General features: G+C 58.4%; 1 protein-coding gene across 1 annotated transcript in view; it reads left to right on the plus strand.

Annotated features, from left to right (window-relative positions):
- The first annotated feature begins 543 nt into the window (after positions 1-543).
- SCN4A (sodium voltage-gated channel alpha subunit 4) overlaps positions 544-13,418 on the plus strand; it is a 28,768-nt gene continuing 15,893 nt past the window's right edge. Inside the window, exons 1-13 of the mRNA XM_057715223.1 lie at positions 544-816; positions 906-1,023; positions 1,151-1,241; positions 1,525-1,653; positions 2,158-2,249; positions 4,234-4,566; positions 5,349-5,412; positions 5,658-5,799; positions 6,687-6,896; positions 7,529-7,682; positions 9,527-9,765; positions 11,569-11,742; positions 12,617-12,973. Of these exons, the coding sequence (XP_057571206.1) occupies positions 544-816; positions 906-1,023; positions 1,151-1,241; positions 1,525-1,653; positions 2,158-2,249; positions 4,234-4,566; positions 5,349-5,412; positions 5,658-5,799; positions 6,687-6,896; positions 7,529-7,682; positions 9,527-9,765; positions 11,569-11,742; positions 12,617-12,973 (2,376 nt within the window). The remainder of the gene's footprint in view (positions 817-905; positions 1,024-1,150; positions 1,242-1,524; positions 1,654-2,157; positions 2,250-4,233; positions 4,567-5,348; positions 5,413-5,657; positions 5,800-6,686; positions 6,897-7,528; positions 7,683-9,526; positions 9,766-11,568; positions 11,743-12,616; positions 12,974-13,418) is intronic.

Here is a 13,418-nt window from a genome sequence, read left to right on the forward strand (position 1 = left end):
CTTTAGGCGGACCCCGCCAGGCCCCTCACCTCGGCCCATCCTGGGGGTCTGCCCTCACATGTCACATCTGATTCCTTTCTGCCTTACTGCAGGATAGAGGCCACATGGGCATAGCCAGCTGTGGTTTTCTCTGTCCCCACAGACGGAAGCCACACAGTCCGCAGAACTTGGGCCCAGGAGGTGGCTGAAGGCACTGGGGCATTGGCACCAAGTCCCCAAGGCCGAAGAGGATCTGGCTGGTTTGCTGGCAGTGCAGAGGGCAGCCGACCCCTTGCTGGGGAGAGTGCGGTGCGGGGATCGGGGGGGATGCGCTTGTGTCCAGCCCCCGTGCAGCAGCAGCAGCACCCGGGCCCTGCAGGCACACCCCCCCCGTCCCAACAGGGCCTGCGCGCCGACCCCCCCGCCCTGGCCCCTGGGCAGGCAGGAGGTGAGTAGTGGACAGCAGGCCCAGGGCGGCGTGGCCGCCCCGCATCCCGGGGGCTGCTCGCCGCAGCTGCCCCCGCTGCCTGCCGCCCTGCTGGCCCCTGAGCCCAGGATGCGAGGATGGCCGGCTCACCTGTGCCCACGGTGGTGCCTCTGGGCCCCGAGAGCCTGCGCCCCTTCACCCGGGAGTCCCTGGCGGCCATAGAACGGCGGGTGTTGGAGGAGGAGGCCCGGCAGCAGCGGAACAAACAGATGGAGGTTGAGGAGGACGCGCGGAAGCCGCGCAGCGACCTGGAGGCTGGCAAGAACCTGCCCCTTATCTATGGGGACCCCCCGCCCGAGGTCATCGGCATCCCCCTCGAGGACCTAGATCCCTACTACAGCGACAAGAAGGTCTGGGCCCGGGAGGCTTCCCTCCACCTGTCTGTCCATCGTCTGTCTGTCTGCCTGTCCCAGGCCTCACAGCTCTCTCCCCGCCGCAGACCTTCATCGTGCTCAACAAGGGCAAGTCCATCTTCCGCTTCTCTGCCAGGCCTGCTCTCTACCTGCTGAGCCCCTTCAGCACCGTCAGACGCTGCGCCATCAAGGTGCTCATCCACTCATATCCTGCCCGAGTGGGGCCAGCACAGGGGCGGGGGCGGGCAAAACGGGGTGCTCTGGGCGAGGAGGCCCTCCGTGCACCTCCCCTCCCCACCTGCTCCCTCACTTTCCTTGACCCTCCCCCCAACGCTGTTCAGCATGTTTATCATGATCACCATCCTGACCAACTGCGTGTTCATGACCATGAGTGACCCGCCTCCCTGGTCCAAGCACGTGGAGTAAGTCTCCCCTCCCCCGGCCCCCCGGCCCAGGTGTCTGCGCTCTGGGGATGCCCAGAGTGACATGGCCCTTGTCTTCCAGGGAGACAAGCACTGTCACTGTCACCCCCATCGGCACCTTAAGTCCCTGGAGTGGCACACACCGTGCCACTCAGCAGTGTCCTCAGACCCCTGGGTGGCATATGTCATTTCTGTGCCCTTCCTCTCAGGAGGTCCATCACTGCCACCCACCCCCCGGGCCGGGCGTGACACGGCTGGCCCTGGCCGGCCTTCTCCCCGCCAGGTACACCTTCACAGGGATTTACACCTTTGAGTCCCTCATCAAGATCCTGGCCCGAGGCTTCTGCATCGACGGCTTCACGTTCCTCCGGGACCCCTGGAACTGGCTGGACTTCAGCGTCATCGTGATGGCGTGAGCAGGGCCCCGAGGGCGTCCCGAGGCTGACGAGGGGGAGGGGAGGGCGCCAGGTGGCGGAGGGGGCAGCTGAGTGGGCTGAACCTCACAGGGTGGACTGCAGGTCTGTGGGTCCGGCGTGCAGACAGCGGGCTGCACAAGAGCAGGAGCTGCCATTCCCAGGGTCTGGCTTGGAGGCTGTCCTGGTGCCCCCCCCCCCCACATAGCACACATGACCACACACAGCAGCCCTGGACCCCAGTCCCAAGGCCCCCACCCACTGGGAGAGCTGGGCTACCCTTGCCACCCCCACTCCTCAGCAAAGCTCCTACCCTGTCTTTCCCACCTCTCAGGCCCCGATAGGAAACTTGTGGTGCCTGAACTGTTCCCCCGCATCTCCATGGTAACCCCAACTCCAAGGTGTCCTTGGGAATCTTCATTCTGGGCCTGGAGAAGCTATGACTTCTGCCCTACCACCCGCCCCCAGCTCTGACACAGCCCTCGCCCCAACCCCCCACCCAGGTACCTGACGGAGTTTGTGGACTTGGGCAACATCTCAGCCCTGAGAACCTTCCGGGTGCTGCGGGCCCTGAAAACCATCACGGTCATCCCAGGTACTGGGGAGGAGCAGGGACCCTCTGCCCAGGCCAACAGGCCTACCCCCTCACCCAGGCCTGGAACCAGGCACTCAAGTTCTGTGACCCAGGGTCACAACCCTCCCAGGTGATGTAGGACCCACACCAAAGCCTGGACATAGAGGGGGCCCCGTGGCCAGAGAGGAGAAGGGGCCCCACATAGGAGGATGGGCTTCGAGAGGCAGCATAGCGAAGTGGTTAGAGCACAGATTCTGGACCCAGACTGCCTGGGTCCAGTTCCACCTCCACTGCTTCCTAACTTTGACTGTGGGTGAGCGGCTGCCCTGTCTGCTCCAGTTTCCGTATGTGTAAAATGTGGAAAAGAACAGTACCACTCATCCTGTTGTTTTGAGAATTCGAAGCCTTGACAGCAAAAAGGCACTTAGCACCATGCCTGGCACAGGGTATGTGTCTTAAATAAAATAAGCAGACCAGGCAGAGCAGAGACCTCCCCCTGAGAGAGACACAGAGATTCGGTGATGGAAAGTCCCAGCCCTGAGGGCTCAATGAGGAACGCACCACACACCTACTGAGCAGTGAGGCGGCGGCAATTCCAAAGCAGTGCATAAAGAAGCATGAAATACATAGAATCTGATTCATATGGACCCTCTAAAAAGCATGTGGAGAAACTGGAGAAGGTTCATTAAAGGAGAGAAAGATGATCTGAAGAGGCATGGAGAACTGCCTCTGGGAGGAGGGGAAATTGTGAAGCCTTAGTGCTAGAAAGAACCCTAGTTCTCCTCTAAGAGAGGAGGGTCCAAAGCCCTTGGGAACTGCAGTTGAGGAAGGAGGGATCAGGGTGGGAAGAGCTTACCGAAGGCCACATGGCATGTTGGCCCATGAGTCAAGGCCACGATGCCTTCCCTCTGGTGCCACGCTCCCAGCATCCTCAGAGCTCAGAGGATTTTTATAAGCAGGCTGCTGAGCATCTGTTTTCATACCAGGATAAGAAAAGGAAATAAACTAACATTGAAGTGAGAGACACTCTGATTAGGCCCAAGGAAGAAGTTAAGTTTCTTCTATAAGTGATGGACTCTGAGCCTGGAATTCCATATGATTTGGTTATGGCTTTGCTCCTCCAGAGGGGCAGAATGCAGTGATATTGCAAAGTCAGCCCAGAGCTTCACGAGTGAAGCCTGCTGTTCCTTGGGCGTTAACAGGCATTAACAGAGAAAGGGTTGTGGACTTCCCTGGTGGTGTAGTGGTTAAGAATCCACTTGCCAATGCAGGGGACACGGGTTCGATCCCTGGTCCGGGAGGATCTCATATGCCATGGAGCAACTAAGCCCGTACACCACAACTACTGAGACTATGCTCTACAGCCTGTGCTCTGCAACAAGAGAAGCCACCGGACTGAGAAGCCCACACACAGCAATGAAGACCCAACACAGCCAAAAAAACACACACACAAACAAAAAAAACCACTAATAAAATAAAATTACCAAAAAAAGAGAGAAAGAGTTCTGTGTCAAATAAGTTGAAATGTGGCATTAAAGTTTTTGTGTCTGTAGGACTTTTCCAAGCCTTTGATAGGCTAATCTACATAAGGACCCTCCAAACAGGCGCTACCGAGCTCAGCCTTCTCCAACCATGACTGAACCCCTTTGGTTAAGGGCACAGTTTGCGAGATTAGCGTTCTAAGGAACACACTTTGGGAGTGCTGACTTAGCCACATTTACTCAGCTCCACTGTGTGTCTGGGTGTTGCTCTCTGAGTCGGAAACACCCTGTGAAGTCTTCACAGTCCCTTCTTCTAGTGCCTGAGAGGCTGTGGCCATTCAAGGCTCCAGATGGAGGATGTCATCAGAGAAGCATGGGACTCATTTGGGCAGGCTTTGGGGAGGTAGTGCCCCAAGTACGCCAAAGCGTGAAGGGGATGGAGCAGGCAAAGGCTGGGCGGGGCTGAGTCAGTGAGGTATCCCCAGGCCTGCCTACCCCCACGCACTCCCCCTCTCTGTGCTCAGGGCTGAAGACCATCGTGGGGGCCCTGATCCAGTCAGTGAAAAAGCTGTCCGATGTGATGATCCTCACCGTCTTCTGCCTGAGTGTCTTTGCCCTGGTGGGGCTGCAGCTCTTCATGGGAAACCTGCGGCAGAAGTGCCTGCGCTGGCCTCCGCCCTTCAATGACACCAACACCACGTGGTACGGCAATGACACCTGGTACGGCAATGACACCTGGTACGGCAATGACACCTGGTACGGCAATGACACCTGGTACGGCAATGACACCTGGAACAGCCGGGAGAGCTGGGCCAACAACTATACCTTTGACTGGGACACCTACATCAGTGATGAAGGTAAGACGGAGGGTGGGGAGGCCAGTGGGGGCTTTCCCAGCCCCGATGGCCACGCCTTCTGAGATAAAGAGCATGGGGAAGACCAGAGCGTAAATCCATCACTTACCAGCTCGGGTAACTTCTGACACGTCACTTCATCTCCCCAACCCTCAGAATCTTTACTTAGAAAAGGGAGACAACAATACCTTTCTCAAAGAGTTTATGTGACAACAAATGCCAAATGGCTTTGAAAATCCTACAGCTTTTGCCACACAAAGCAACAATCCATAGTTCCTAACCTACGTACTCCTTGTTCTCCATCACACCACGTGCTTGCCCCCTGGCAGGGCCGCCACCAGGCACCCACATCCTCTTCACATAGCCAGACTTCACAGGCACACACGCACAAGACAGCATTCTCACAAAGCCACCATTACTCCGCACGGTGCCTTCTGGCAGCTTAGAAAATGGTCCCCCTTCTTCACCCTGGCATCCTGGATTCTAGCCCCGTCCCCACCCCTCAGTCAGAGGTCCTGCACAGGTACATGGTAGCCCCATCCACACATGTGCATGTCTCCCTCCGTGCCCGCCGCGGCACCCCACACTAGGCGCTGACAGCAAAATGCATCTACCCAGACACCTCGGGACTTGGAGCTCTCTTCAAAGGAGAGGGAAGGGGCACCCAGGGAGCATCCGTTTGGTGTGTGTGGTCCACACAGATGTGTCCACAGGTGTGCAATGGGTACTGTGCCCACAGTGTCCGTGTGGTGACATGTTTCCTTTGTGGCCTCTGACTCCCAAAGGGAACTTCTATTTCCTGGAGGGCTCCAACGACGCCCTGCTCTGTGGGAACAGCAGTGATGCTGGGTGAGTGACCCTGGAGGTGGGTGGGTGGGAAAAACTGCCCCAGGGTTGTCGGAAGATGGGGGCGTATTAGGGACGAGGACCTGGGGTGGATGGAAATGTAAAGGAAACTCATGGGCAGGGGTGGTACCCTTTCCGGTTTTCAGGATGCAGACAAGACTGAAGACGTTTTTCTCTTGGGGCCCCCCATCTGTCCCCCAGCTGGAACTCTCCTTGCTCCCTAAAGCCCGCCCCCCTCCTATCCCCAGGCACTGTCCCGAGGGTTATGAGTGCATCAAGGCCGGGCGGAACCCCAACTACGGCTACACCAGCTACGACACCTTCAGCTGGGCCTTCCTGGCTCTCTTCCGCCTCATGACACAGGACTATTGGGAGAACCTCTTCCAGCTGGTACAGTGGCCCTCAGCCCTACAGCCACCTCCCTCCATCTCCATGGTCTCCTCGGGGCTTGGCGGGGCCCCTAACAAGGCCGTCCGTTCCATGGGACCCCCGCCATGGCCCTACGTAGGGGTTCTCCGAGCCCTCTGATGCTAGGTACCTGCCCAGATCGGAGCCCCAGCCTTTTCTTCCTTTCCCTCCTTTGCCTTAAGAGCTGAGATCTGAGCCGGGCACAGACTCCCAGGTCTCACAGTAGCCAGTAGGGCAGCTTAGAATCCAACTCAGCCCATTTGCAAGAATTTACCTTCCACTGTTTGCAGGTGAGCAGGCTGAGTCTGGAGCAACAGTGCCTCTGGCCCCTGGTGGTGTTTCAAATATTGATGATGTTAATAATAACAATAATTATAATTATATATTATATATTATAATTATATTATATAAAATATACATTTTATTATAATTATATTATTATAATTATAATAATATAATTAAATTATTAATTATGATAATATATAATAATTATTATTATAATAGCTCCTATTTGCCAAGCTCTTACTAGATGCCAGGCACTATGGGAAATCTAGGATTCAAGCTGACCCCAGAGTCCACATTCACCAATTTTTATCCTGGTTCTCTGATCTCGAGATGTCTGGCTGGGGCCCTCAGGGGTCTCTGAGGCAGGAGACCAGGAAGGTCTGGGTCCCAAGTATATATCTTGAAGTGCCCCAGAACGTGGCTTAGCCTGCCAAGGATGGCCAGACCTTGCCTCAGGCCCTCAAACTGCCAGGCTCTGTGAGGGACCCTCTCTGTATACCTATCTGAGCAATGGGTGTATGGAGAGGGGCCCAGGTGAGCGCAGGCAGTGCCCTGCGACGCTCCCTCTCCCTCCCCACTCCCAGACCCTTCGCGCAGCCGGCAAGACCTACATGATCTTCTTCGTGGTCATCATTTTCCTGGGCTCCTTCTACCTCATCAACCTGATCCTGGCGGTGGTGGCCATGGCATATGCTGAGCAGAACGAGGCCACCTTGGCTGAGGATCAGGAGAAAGAGGAAGAGTTTCAGCAGATGATGGAGAAGTTCAAAAAGCAGCAGGAGGAACTGGAGAAGGTCTGGACTCAGGGAGAGGAGGCTGAGGATCCAGGGATCTCCCTGCCCCTCAGCCTGGGTGGTCCTGGGCAGGCAGGTGGGGAGGGATAGGCGTGGGGTAGGGGCTGCGAGGCAGGGGATAGGGACCAGAAGGCCCAGGCTGGCACTTTGGTGGGGTGGGAGGCATCCAGGCGGTAGAAAGAGTATTTTGCGACTCAGTCAGTGCCTCAGTTTCCCCATATATAACAAGGAATCTGGAGTAGTTAAACCTGATGTTAGCCTTCCAGCTCAAATACCTATGGCTTCATGATTCTTTAGGGGCAGCGTATGGGTCCCGGCTGAGGGAGAGGCAGGTCCTGATGAGGCCCCAGGGAGCAGCTGTGCATTTACCCATCATCTCATGGAGTGCAGGGTCAGTCAGGGCTCCAGAGAGTGAAGGGTCTTCAGGATGTATGTCCTCGGTCACTTTGGTCCCTACTCTGCCACCCCACCACCACCACCAAGGTTGCCACCCCTGCACACAGTAAGCTGGGTACGGGCCAAAAGGTGGGGCCCCCAGCCCGAAGGACTCAGAAAGAAGCTCTGAGAGTCCATTAGTCCATCCCCGTGGCTCAGTGGTGGACTTTATGTCCATCACCCTTGCTGGTCCACAGGCCAAGGCCGCCCAGGCTCTGGAAGGTGGGGAGGTAGTCGGGGACCCAGCCCACAGCAAAGACTGCAACGGCAGCCTGGACACATCGGCGGGGGAGAAGGGGCCCCCGAGGCCGAGCGGCAGCGCTGACAGCGGCATCTCAGATGCTATGGGAGGTGAGAGCCCCGCATCCGCATCCCCATCCTACTCTGCCCATCCTGCCCATCCTGCCCATCACGCCTCTAGGGCCCCTGGCGTGGGGGCAGGGAGGCCTGGCTGGGCCCAGCTTCAGGACAGTAACTTAATATTGGCATCGAAGAAATGGCTGTGGTAAATATAGTCCTGGCTTAACCTGGCCCAATTCTGGCTGCGAAGCCAGGTCGTGGCGGGAACTGGGGGCTTCCGGGAGGCCTTGGGGGCTGCCAAGGCAGTGGGGAAGGACAGGATAATAATACTAACCAGGAAGGCCCAATCTTCCGGAAACTGGAGATCCTGTTTCTCAAATATCTTCTGGGTAAAAGGTAAAGGTCAAAGGTCACTCTGCCCAGATAGTCACAGACTCCCTCAGATCCCCATGCTGCCCCCATGTCTCCAGAGGAGACTAGAATAAGGTAATGAGGAAAGGGCGGAGAGACATGCGGATGGATGGATGGATGGATGGATGGATGGATGGATGGATGGATGGGCTGAAAAATTAATGAATGGGAAGAGACATGAGTATATGGATGGATGACAGGGAGGGAGGGAGGAAGGGAAGAAGGTGGGAGGAGGAGGAAAGGGGGAAACAAGGAAAGGAAGATGCAAGGAAATCTGACAGAGAAGGGAACTGGGTCCCCTCCCCAGGTGTCTTGCCGTCTACCAGGAAGGACCTGAAGGACTCTGCAAACCTCTAGAGGGCCCAGTCCCAGCTGACCTTGTGTGACGGGCATCCAGGTGTCTGTGTGCCCTGCCACAGAATGCCCCAGGGACTGCTGGGCAGAGCAGGCCGAGGAGGTCACTGAACGCTGCCCTTGCTGGGACCATGGTGGGACGTTTGGGGCCTTGGACAGTTTGAGGCACTGCAGTAGCACCCAGGTTGGGGGTGGGCACGTTACCGTCAGACCAGAATCATCAGCCTTTGAGAGGGTCCGTTTGCTAATTCCTGGTGGGGGCTGAGGCTCAGAAGCCCCCACCCCTGGGGTGTCCCAGCCATGCCCTCACACTCAGGTCTCTATGGGGCTGCCTCCGACTCCAGTCCCCTTTCCTCGCCTATGACGTGGGAGCCCTAATATACTTACCCTATCCATTTCTGGTGGGAATTCAATGAGATCGCACCCAGGCTGAGAATTCCCATGGGTGGCAGAGGCCTGGAAGACCAGGAGGAGAAGCAGAGTCACCCATGGGCCTTACAGAGCCCCGGGGGGTTAGAGCCGGAATGGCAAGAACAGGGGATGTTTCCAGAAGGCTACCCTGGTGGGAAAGGAAGGGTGTTTGGGGACAAGTCTGGAGGGGCCGGCAGTGGGAGGGAGCGCCCTCAGGGGGAACCTCGGTCTGCTCCCAAGCGGCGCTGGCAGCAGCAGGTGGAACCGGGACCCACCCTCCTGCAGTGGCCTCCCCCCAGCCTCTTCCTGGGGCCCTCGCGCCCCTTCCCAGCTCACAGCCCTAGGCCATGAGTAGGGGATGGGAGTCACCCCATCCCGTGTGGGCGGGCGCCGGGAAGGCGGAGCTGAAGTAGAGCCCTGGGAGAGGGGCTTGGGGTAAGGCTGCTGAGGGCACGGCTTTCTGAGGATCCGCTAAGGGACAGGGCTTCTGGGCGCGGGGGTTACTGAGGGGTGGGGCCATGTGGGCGGGGTCTAGAGGGTGGGTCTCCAGGGTGACCCACTGAGAGGCGGGGCTTGGAGTAGGCCTCCCTGAGGAGGCGGGGCTTGAGGTGCGGCGCTCTAAGGGGCGGGGTTTAGAGGGTCCGCCCAAAGATCTAAGTGGAGGAAGGCGCGCGTGATGGGGGTTGCTCATCAGGTGTCTGTTTCCACCCTAATCCCAGAGCTGGAAGAGGCCCACCAGAAGTGCCCACCATGGTGGTACAAGTGTTCCCAGAAGGTGCTCATATGGAACTGCTGCACCCCGTGGTTGAAGTTCAAGAAGATCGTGAAGCTGATCGTCATGGACCCCTTCGTGGACTTGGGCATCACCATCTGCATCGTGCTCAACACCCTCTTCATGGCCATGGAGCATTACCCCATGACCGAGCAGTTCGACCGAGTGCTCAACGTGGGCAACCTGGTATGGAGCCGGCCCGGGAGAGGTGGTCCTCCCCGGGCAGGACACGAGAGGGGCCACAGGGCCCGGCGGGCTGTGTGGAAGTACGAGGCCGGCTAGGGGGCTTAAAGAGACAGGCTTCGGGTGTTCTCCCAGCATGTGGGCACATGCGGGCATGCGTCGATGTGCCAGGGAGGTGTATGGGGTGATCCATGGGACGTGGCATTTGGGTTTCAGGGTAGCTGGGGGCAGAGAGAATGGGGATGAGGTGCCTGACCTCTTAAGATCAGGACTCCAGGGGGTCTGGGGTCCAGGCTACGCCCTGGAGGTAGAGATGGGGGAGTGGGAGCATGGAGGTGCGGTGGCTAGATGGCAAGTGTCTCCACTTTCAGAGGTTTCTGTGGGCCTAAGAGGGACCAAGGGGCCTGGAAGTGGGGGGTGCAGAGCCATGGGCACCCAGGCCCAAGAGGCCCCAGCTCACCCTGGAGGCCCCGGCCCTGAGCCCCCCGCCCACTGCCCCTCCTCCCCGTGACCGCGTGGCCGCGTGGCCGGGCACTCCCTCCCCAGCCCTCGCGGCTCCGCTATTGTTGACACGCACTGATCCGCCCGCTTATCCCTGCCCATTAGGAGAATTATCACCTCGTTGCCAGCCCCGGTGGAGCCCGACAAAGGGGAAAAAGCCGCGCCTCCTCCAGTCCGGCCCCACCCTTCCTGGTTCCCTTTGCAGTCTTTGCAGGACAACCCTTGGGCAAGATGGTCCCCCTCCCCCGAGGGCGAGGGGAGCCCAGGGAGAGTCAGATTTGGGGCCTGGGGCAGGACAAGGACAGGGTGGGTGGCCTGGGAGTCAGACCCTGGACTCCCCAGGCTGCCAGGCAGGCATGTCTACCCCGTGGAGATGCCGGAGGCAGCCGTGGCCAGGCTGGGCTGGAGGGGCAAGGGCGTGCTCTGGACCAGCGGTGCAGCTGCTGGGGTGTGCGTATGGGCCCGGCCCGCCGCCCGCCCACCCTCTGCCCACACTCTGCTGCCGTCTGGGCACCTGCTACGGCCAGGGACAGCTCCCGGGTGGGGTTCAGCATATGCCCAGGCAGGCTGTGGCCCCAGGGCAGCTGGTGCCCGGCAGGCGGGGGGCCGTGCCTAGGGAGCTTTTAGGGACTCTGCAGCCCTCAGACTAGTCCAGGGTTGGTGGGGCGGTGGTCAGCTCTGGCTTCTCATGGACCCTCAACTTCATCCTCTTTTGGCCCCTACCTTAGACTTCTGAGTCCACCAAGATATTCTGGGTCCTGGGACCCCCGCCAACCAGGGTAGAGAGGCTGTAGCGTGTAGGGACAGGAAACTGAACTAAGCACCCCAAGACCTGGGTTTGAGACCTGACTCACCCTCATATGGGCAGCGTGACCGAGAGCTTGCTCCTGACCTCTCTAGCCTCAATTTCTCATCTCTGGGATGCGTGTGATCATCCCTCCCAACTGCATAGAGATCAGGATACTGATGAAGTCATAGCGTGAACCACAGGATGCTCTATGAGTGTCGAATATTATTATGACTGGGCTGAGGCCCCAGAAGTTACGTGCCAGGCCCACAGTCACAAGGCCAGGAACGGATGGGCCCCAGTCTCTGAGTGGTACCCACTCTGTGGTGTGGCCATTCCGCTCCTCACTCACTCACATACATACATCTGTGGGCCGTGGGTACCACTCCTTGCCCCCAGGGCTCTGTCACCCGCCCCTTGGGCCCCGCGGGCTCTGCCAGGAAGTGGGAGTGAGGTGGGAGACTCCCGAGGCCCTCTGCCCCTGAGGCGCTGTGACGGGGGCTGCACTCGCCCTGTAGGTCTTCACGGGCATCTTCACGGCAGAGATGGTGCTGAAGCTCATCGCCTTGGACCCCTACGAGTACTTCCAGCAGGGCTGGAACATCTTCGACAGTATCATCGTCACCCTCAGCCTGGTGGAACTGGGCCTGGCCAACGTGCAGGGGCTGTCCGTGCTCCGCTCCTTCCGTCTGGTATGTGAAGCCCCGGGACCCGGGCTGAGGAAGGGTGGGGTGGGGGTGCCCAGAGGACAGGAGGAGAAACCCCCAAGAAGCCAGAGGGCTGGAAGTGAGGCCCCCTCTGCCCTTTGCACACCACTCTGCCTCTCAGAACCTTTCATACTGGAAAACGGGAGAAAGGTACCCTCCCCCATATCACACAGGGCTGCTGGGGGACCAAAATGACAGCCCAGGAGCTGACATTTGGGCTTGACTCCCAAGTGACTTTGGGTGGCAGTGGGGAGGGGACTTTGGCCCATACTGCAGACCTGAAAGCGGAGGCTCAGGAAGCTCGTAGGTAGGGAAGTTAGGACTCTGAATTAGCAACCTTTCCACACCCCAGAGGGACCTCTCATGTATCCACAAAAGTATAGAGAAGGTAAGATACACCACTGTGTTGCTTTCACCTGGCTCCAGTAGCCATCAACATTCTCTAGTTCTTGTTTTATCTGCCCCCCCCCACTTTTTATGGGGGGTGGTATCTTAAAGCACATCCTGAGATTTCATTTCACTTGCAAATACTTTAACCTGTATCTTTGCGAGATAAGGACTCTTTCTTTTGATTGCGGGAAGAGGGTGAGGTGGTAGGATGTGAGCATTCCCAGGTAACAGAGAGGTAAAGGGAGGCCTCGCGTCCCTCAGCAGGGTGGGAGCTGGAGCCATTCAAAGGAGTTCTTCCTGGGAATTCCCTGGCGGTCGGGTGGCGAGGACGCTGCGCGCTCACTGCCGAGGACCTGGGTTCAGTCCCTGGCCGGGGGACTGCTCTTTCCCCTGTCAGGATGGGGCTCCCTCGGGGTCGGACCGGGGGTCCCCGGGCCTCACGGGCCCCCGGCCTCCCCCTGCCCGGCAGCTGCGGGTCTTCAAGCTGGCCAAGTCGTGGCCGACGCTGAACATGCTCATCAAGATCATTGGCAACTCGGTGGGGGCGCTGGGCAACCTGACGCTGGTGCTGGCCATCATCGTGTTCATCTTCGCCGTGGTGGGCATGCAGCTCTTCGGCAAGAGCTACAAGGAGTGCGTGTGCAAGATCGCCGCCGACTGCAGCCTGCCCCGCTGGCACATGCACGACTTCTTCCACTCCTTCCTCATCGTCTTCCGCATCCTGTGCGGGGAGTGGATCGAGACCATGTGGGACTGCATGGAGGTGGCCGGCCAGGCCATGTGCCTCACCGTCTTCCTCATGGTCATGGTCATCGGCAACCTGGTGGTGAGTGAGGCCGGCTGGGTGGGCTCCCCCACCTTTACCCAGGAAGTCCCAGGGTCCGAAGCCTCTCCGTGCTTTTATCGCCTTTAAATCAAGCTGGCGTTGAAAGGCCCGTTTTCTATGAGGTGACACTGTGTGAAATCGCTGAGGAGTGTCTCTACCTCCCCTGACCCCCGAAGGGCGGTTTTGTATGGTTTAAGCCAGTGGCTCTCAAATTTTAACCTGCTTAAGAATCACCTGGCAGTTTCTCAAAACCTAGATTCCTGGCCCCATCGCTCAGAGTCAGATGCGGCAGCTCTGAGCCGGAGTCCAGGAATCTGCATTTCTAATGAGCTCTGGGCGATGTCACTGCCGCTGGTCCAGGGACCACACTGCGAGTGGTACTGTTGAGACTGAGTGTTTTGGGTAAAGTAATAAGTGAAGTCATGCTGACCCACATGCCAGTCCC

This window comes from Hippopotamus amphibius, chromosome 17 (assembly GCF_030028045.1).
Source record: "Hippopotamus amphibius kiboko isolate mHipAmp2 chromosome 17, mHipAmp2.hap2, whole genome shotgun sequence".
Taxonomy (NCBI): Eukaryota; Metazoa; Chordata; class Mammalia; order Artiodactyla; family Hippopotamidae; genus Hippopotamus; species Hippopotamus amphibius.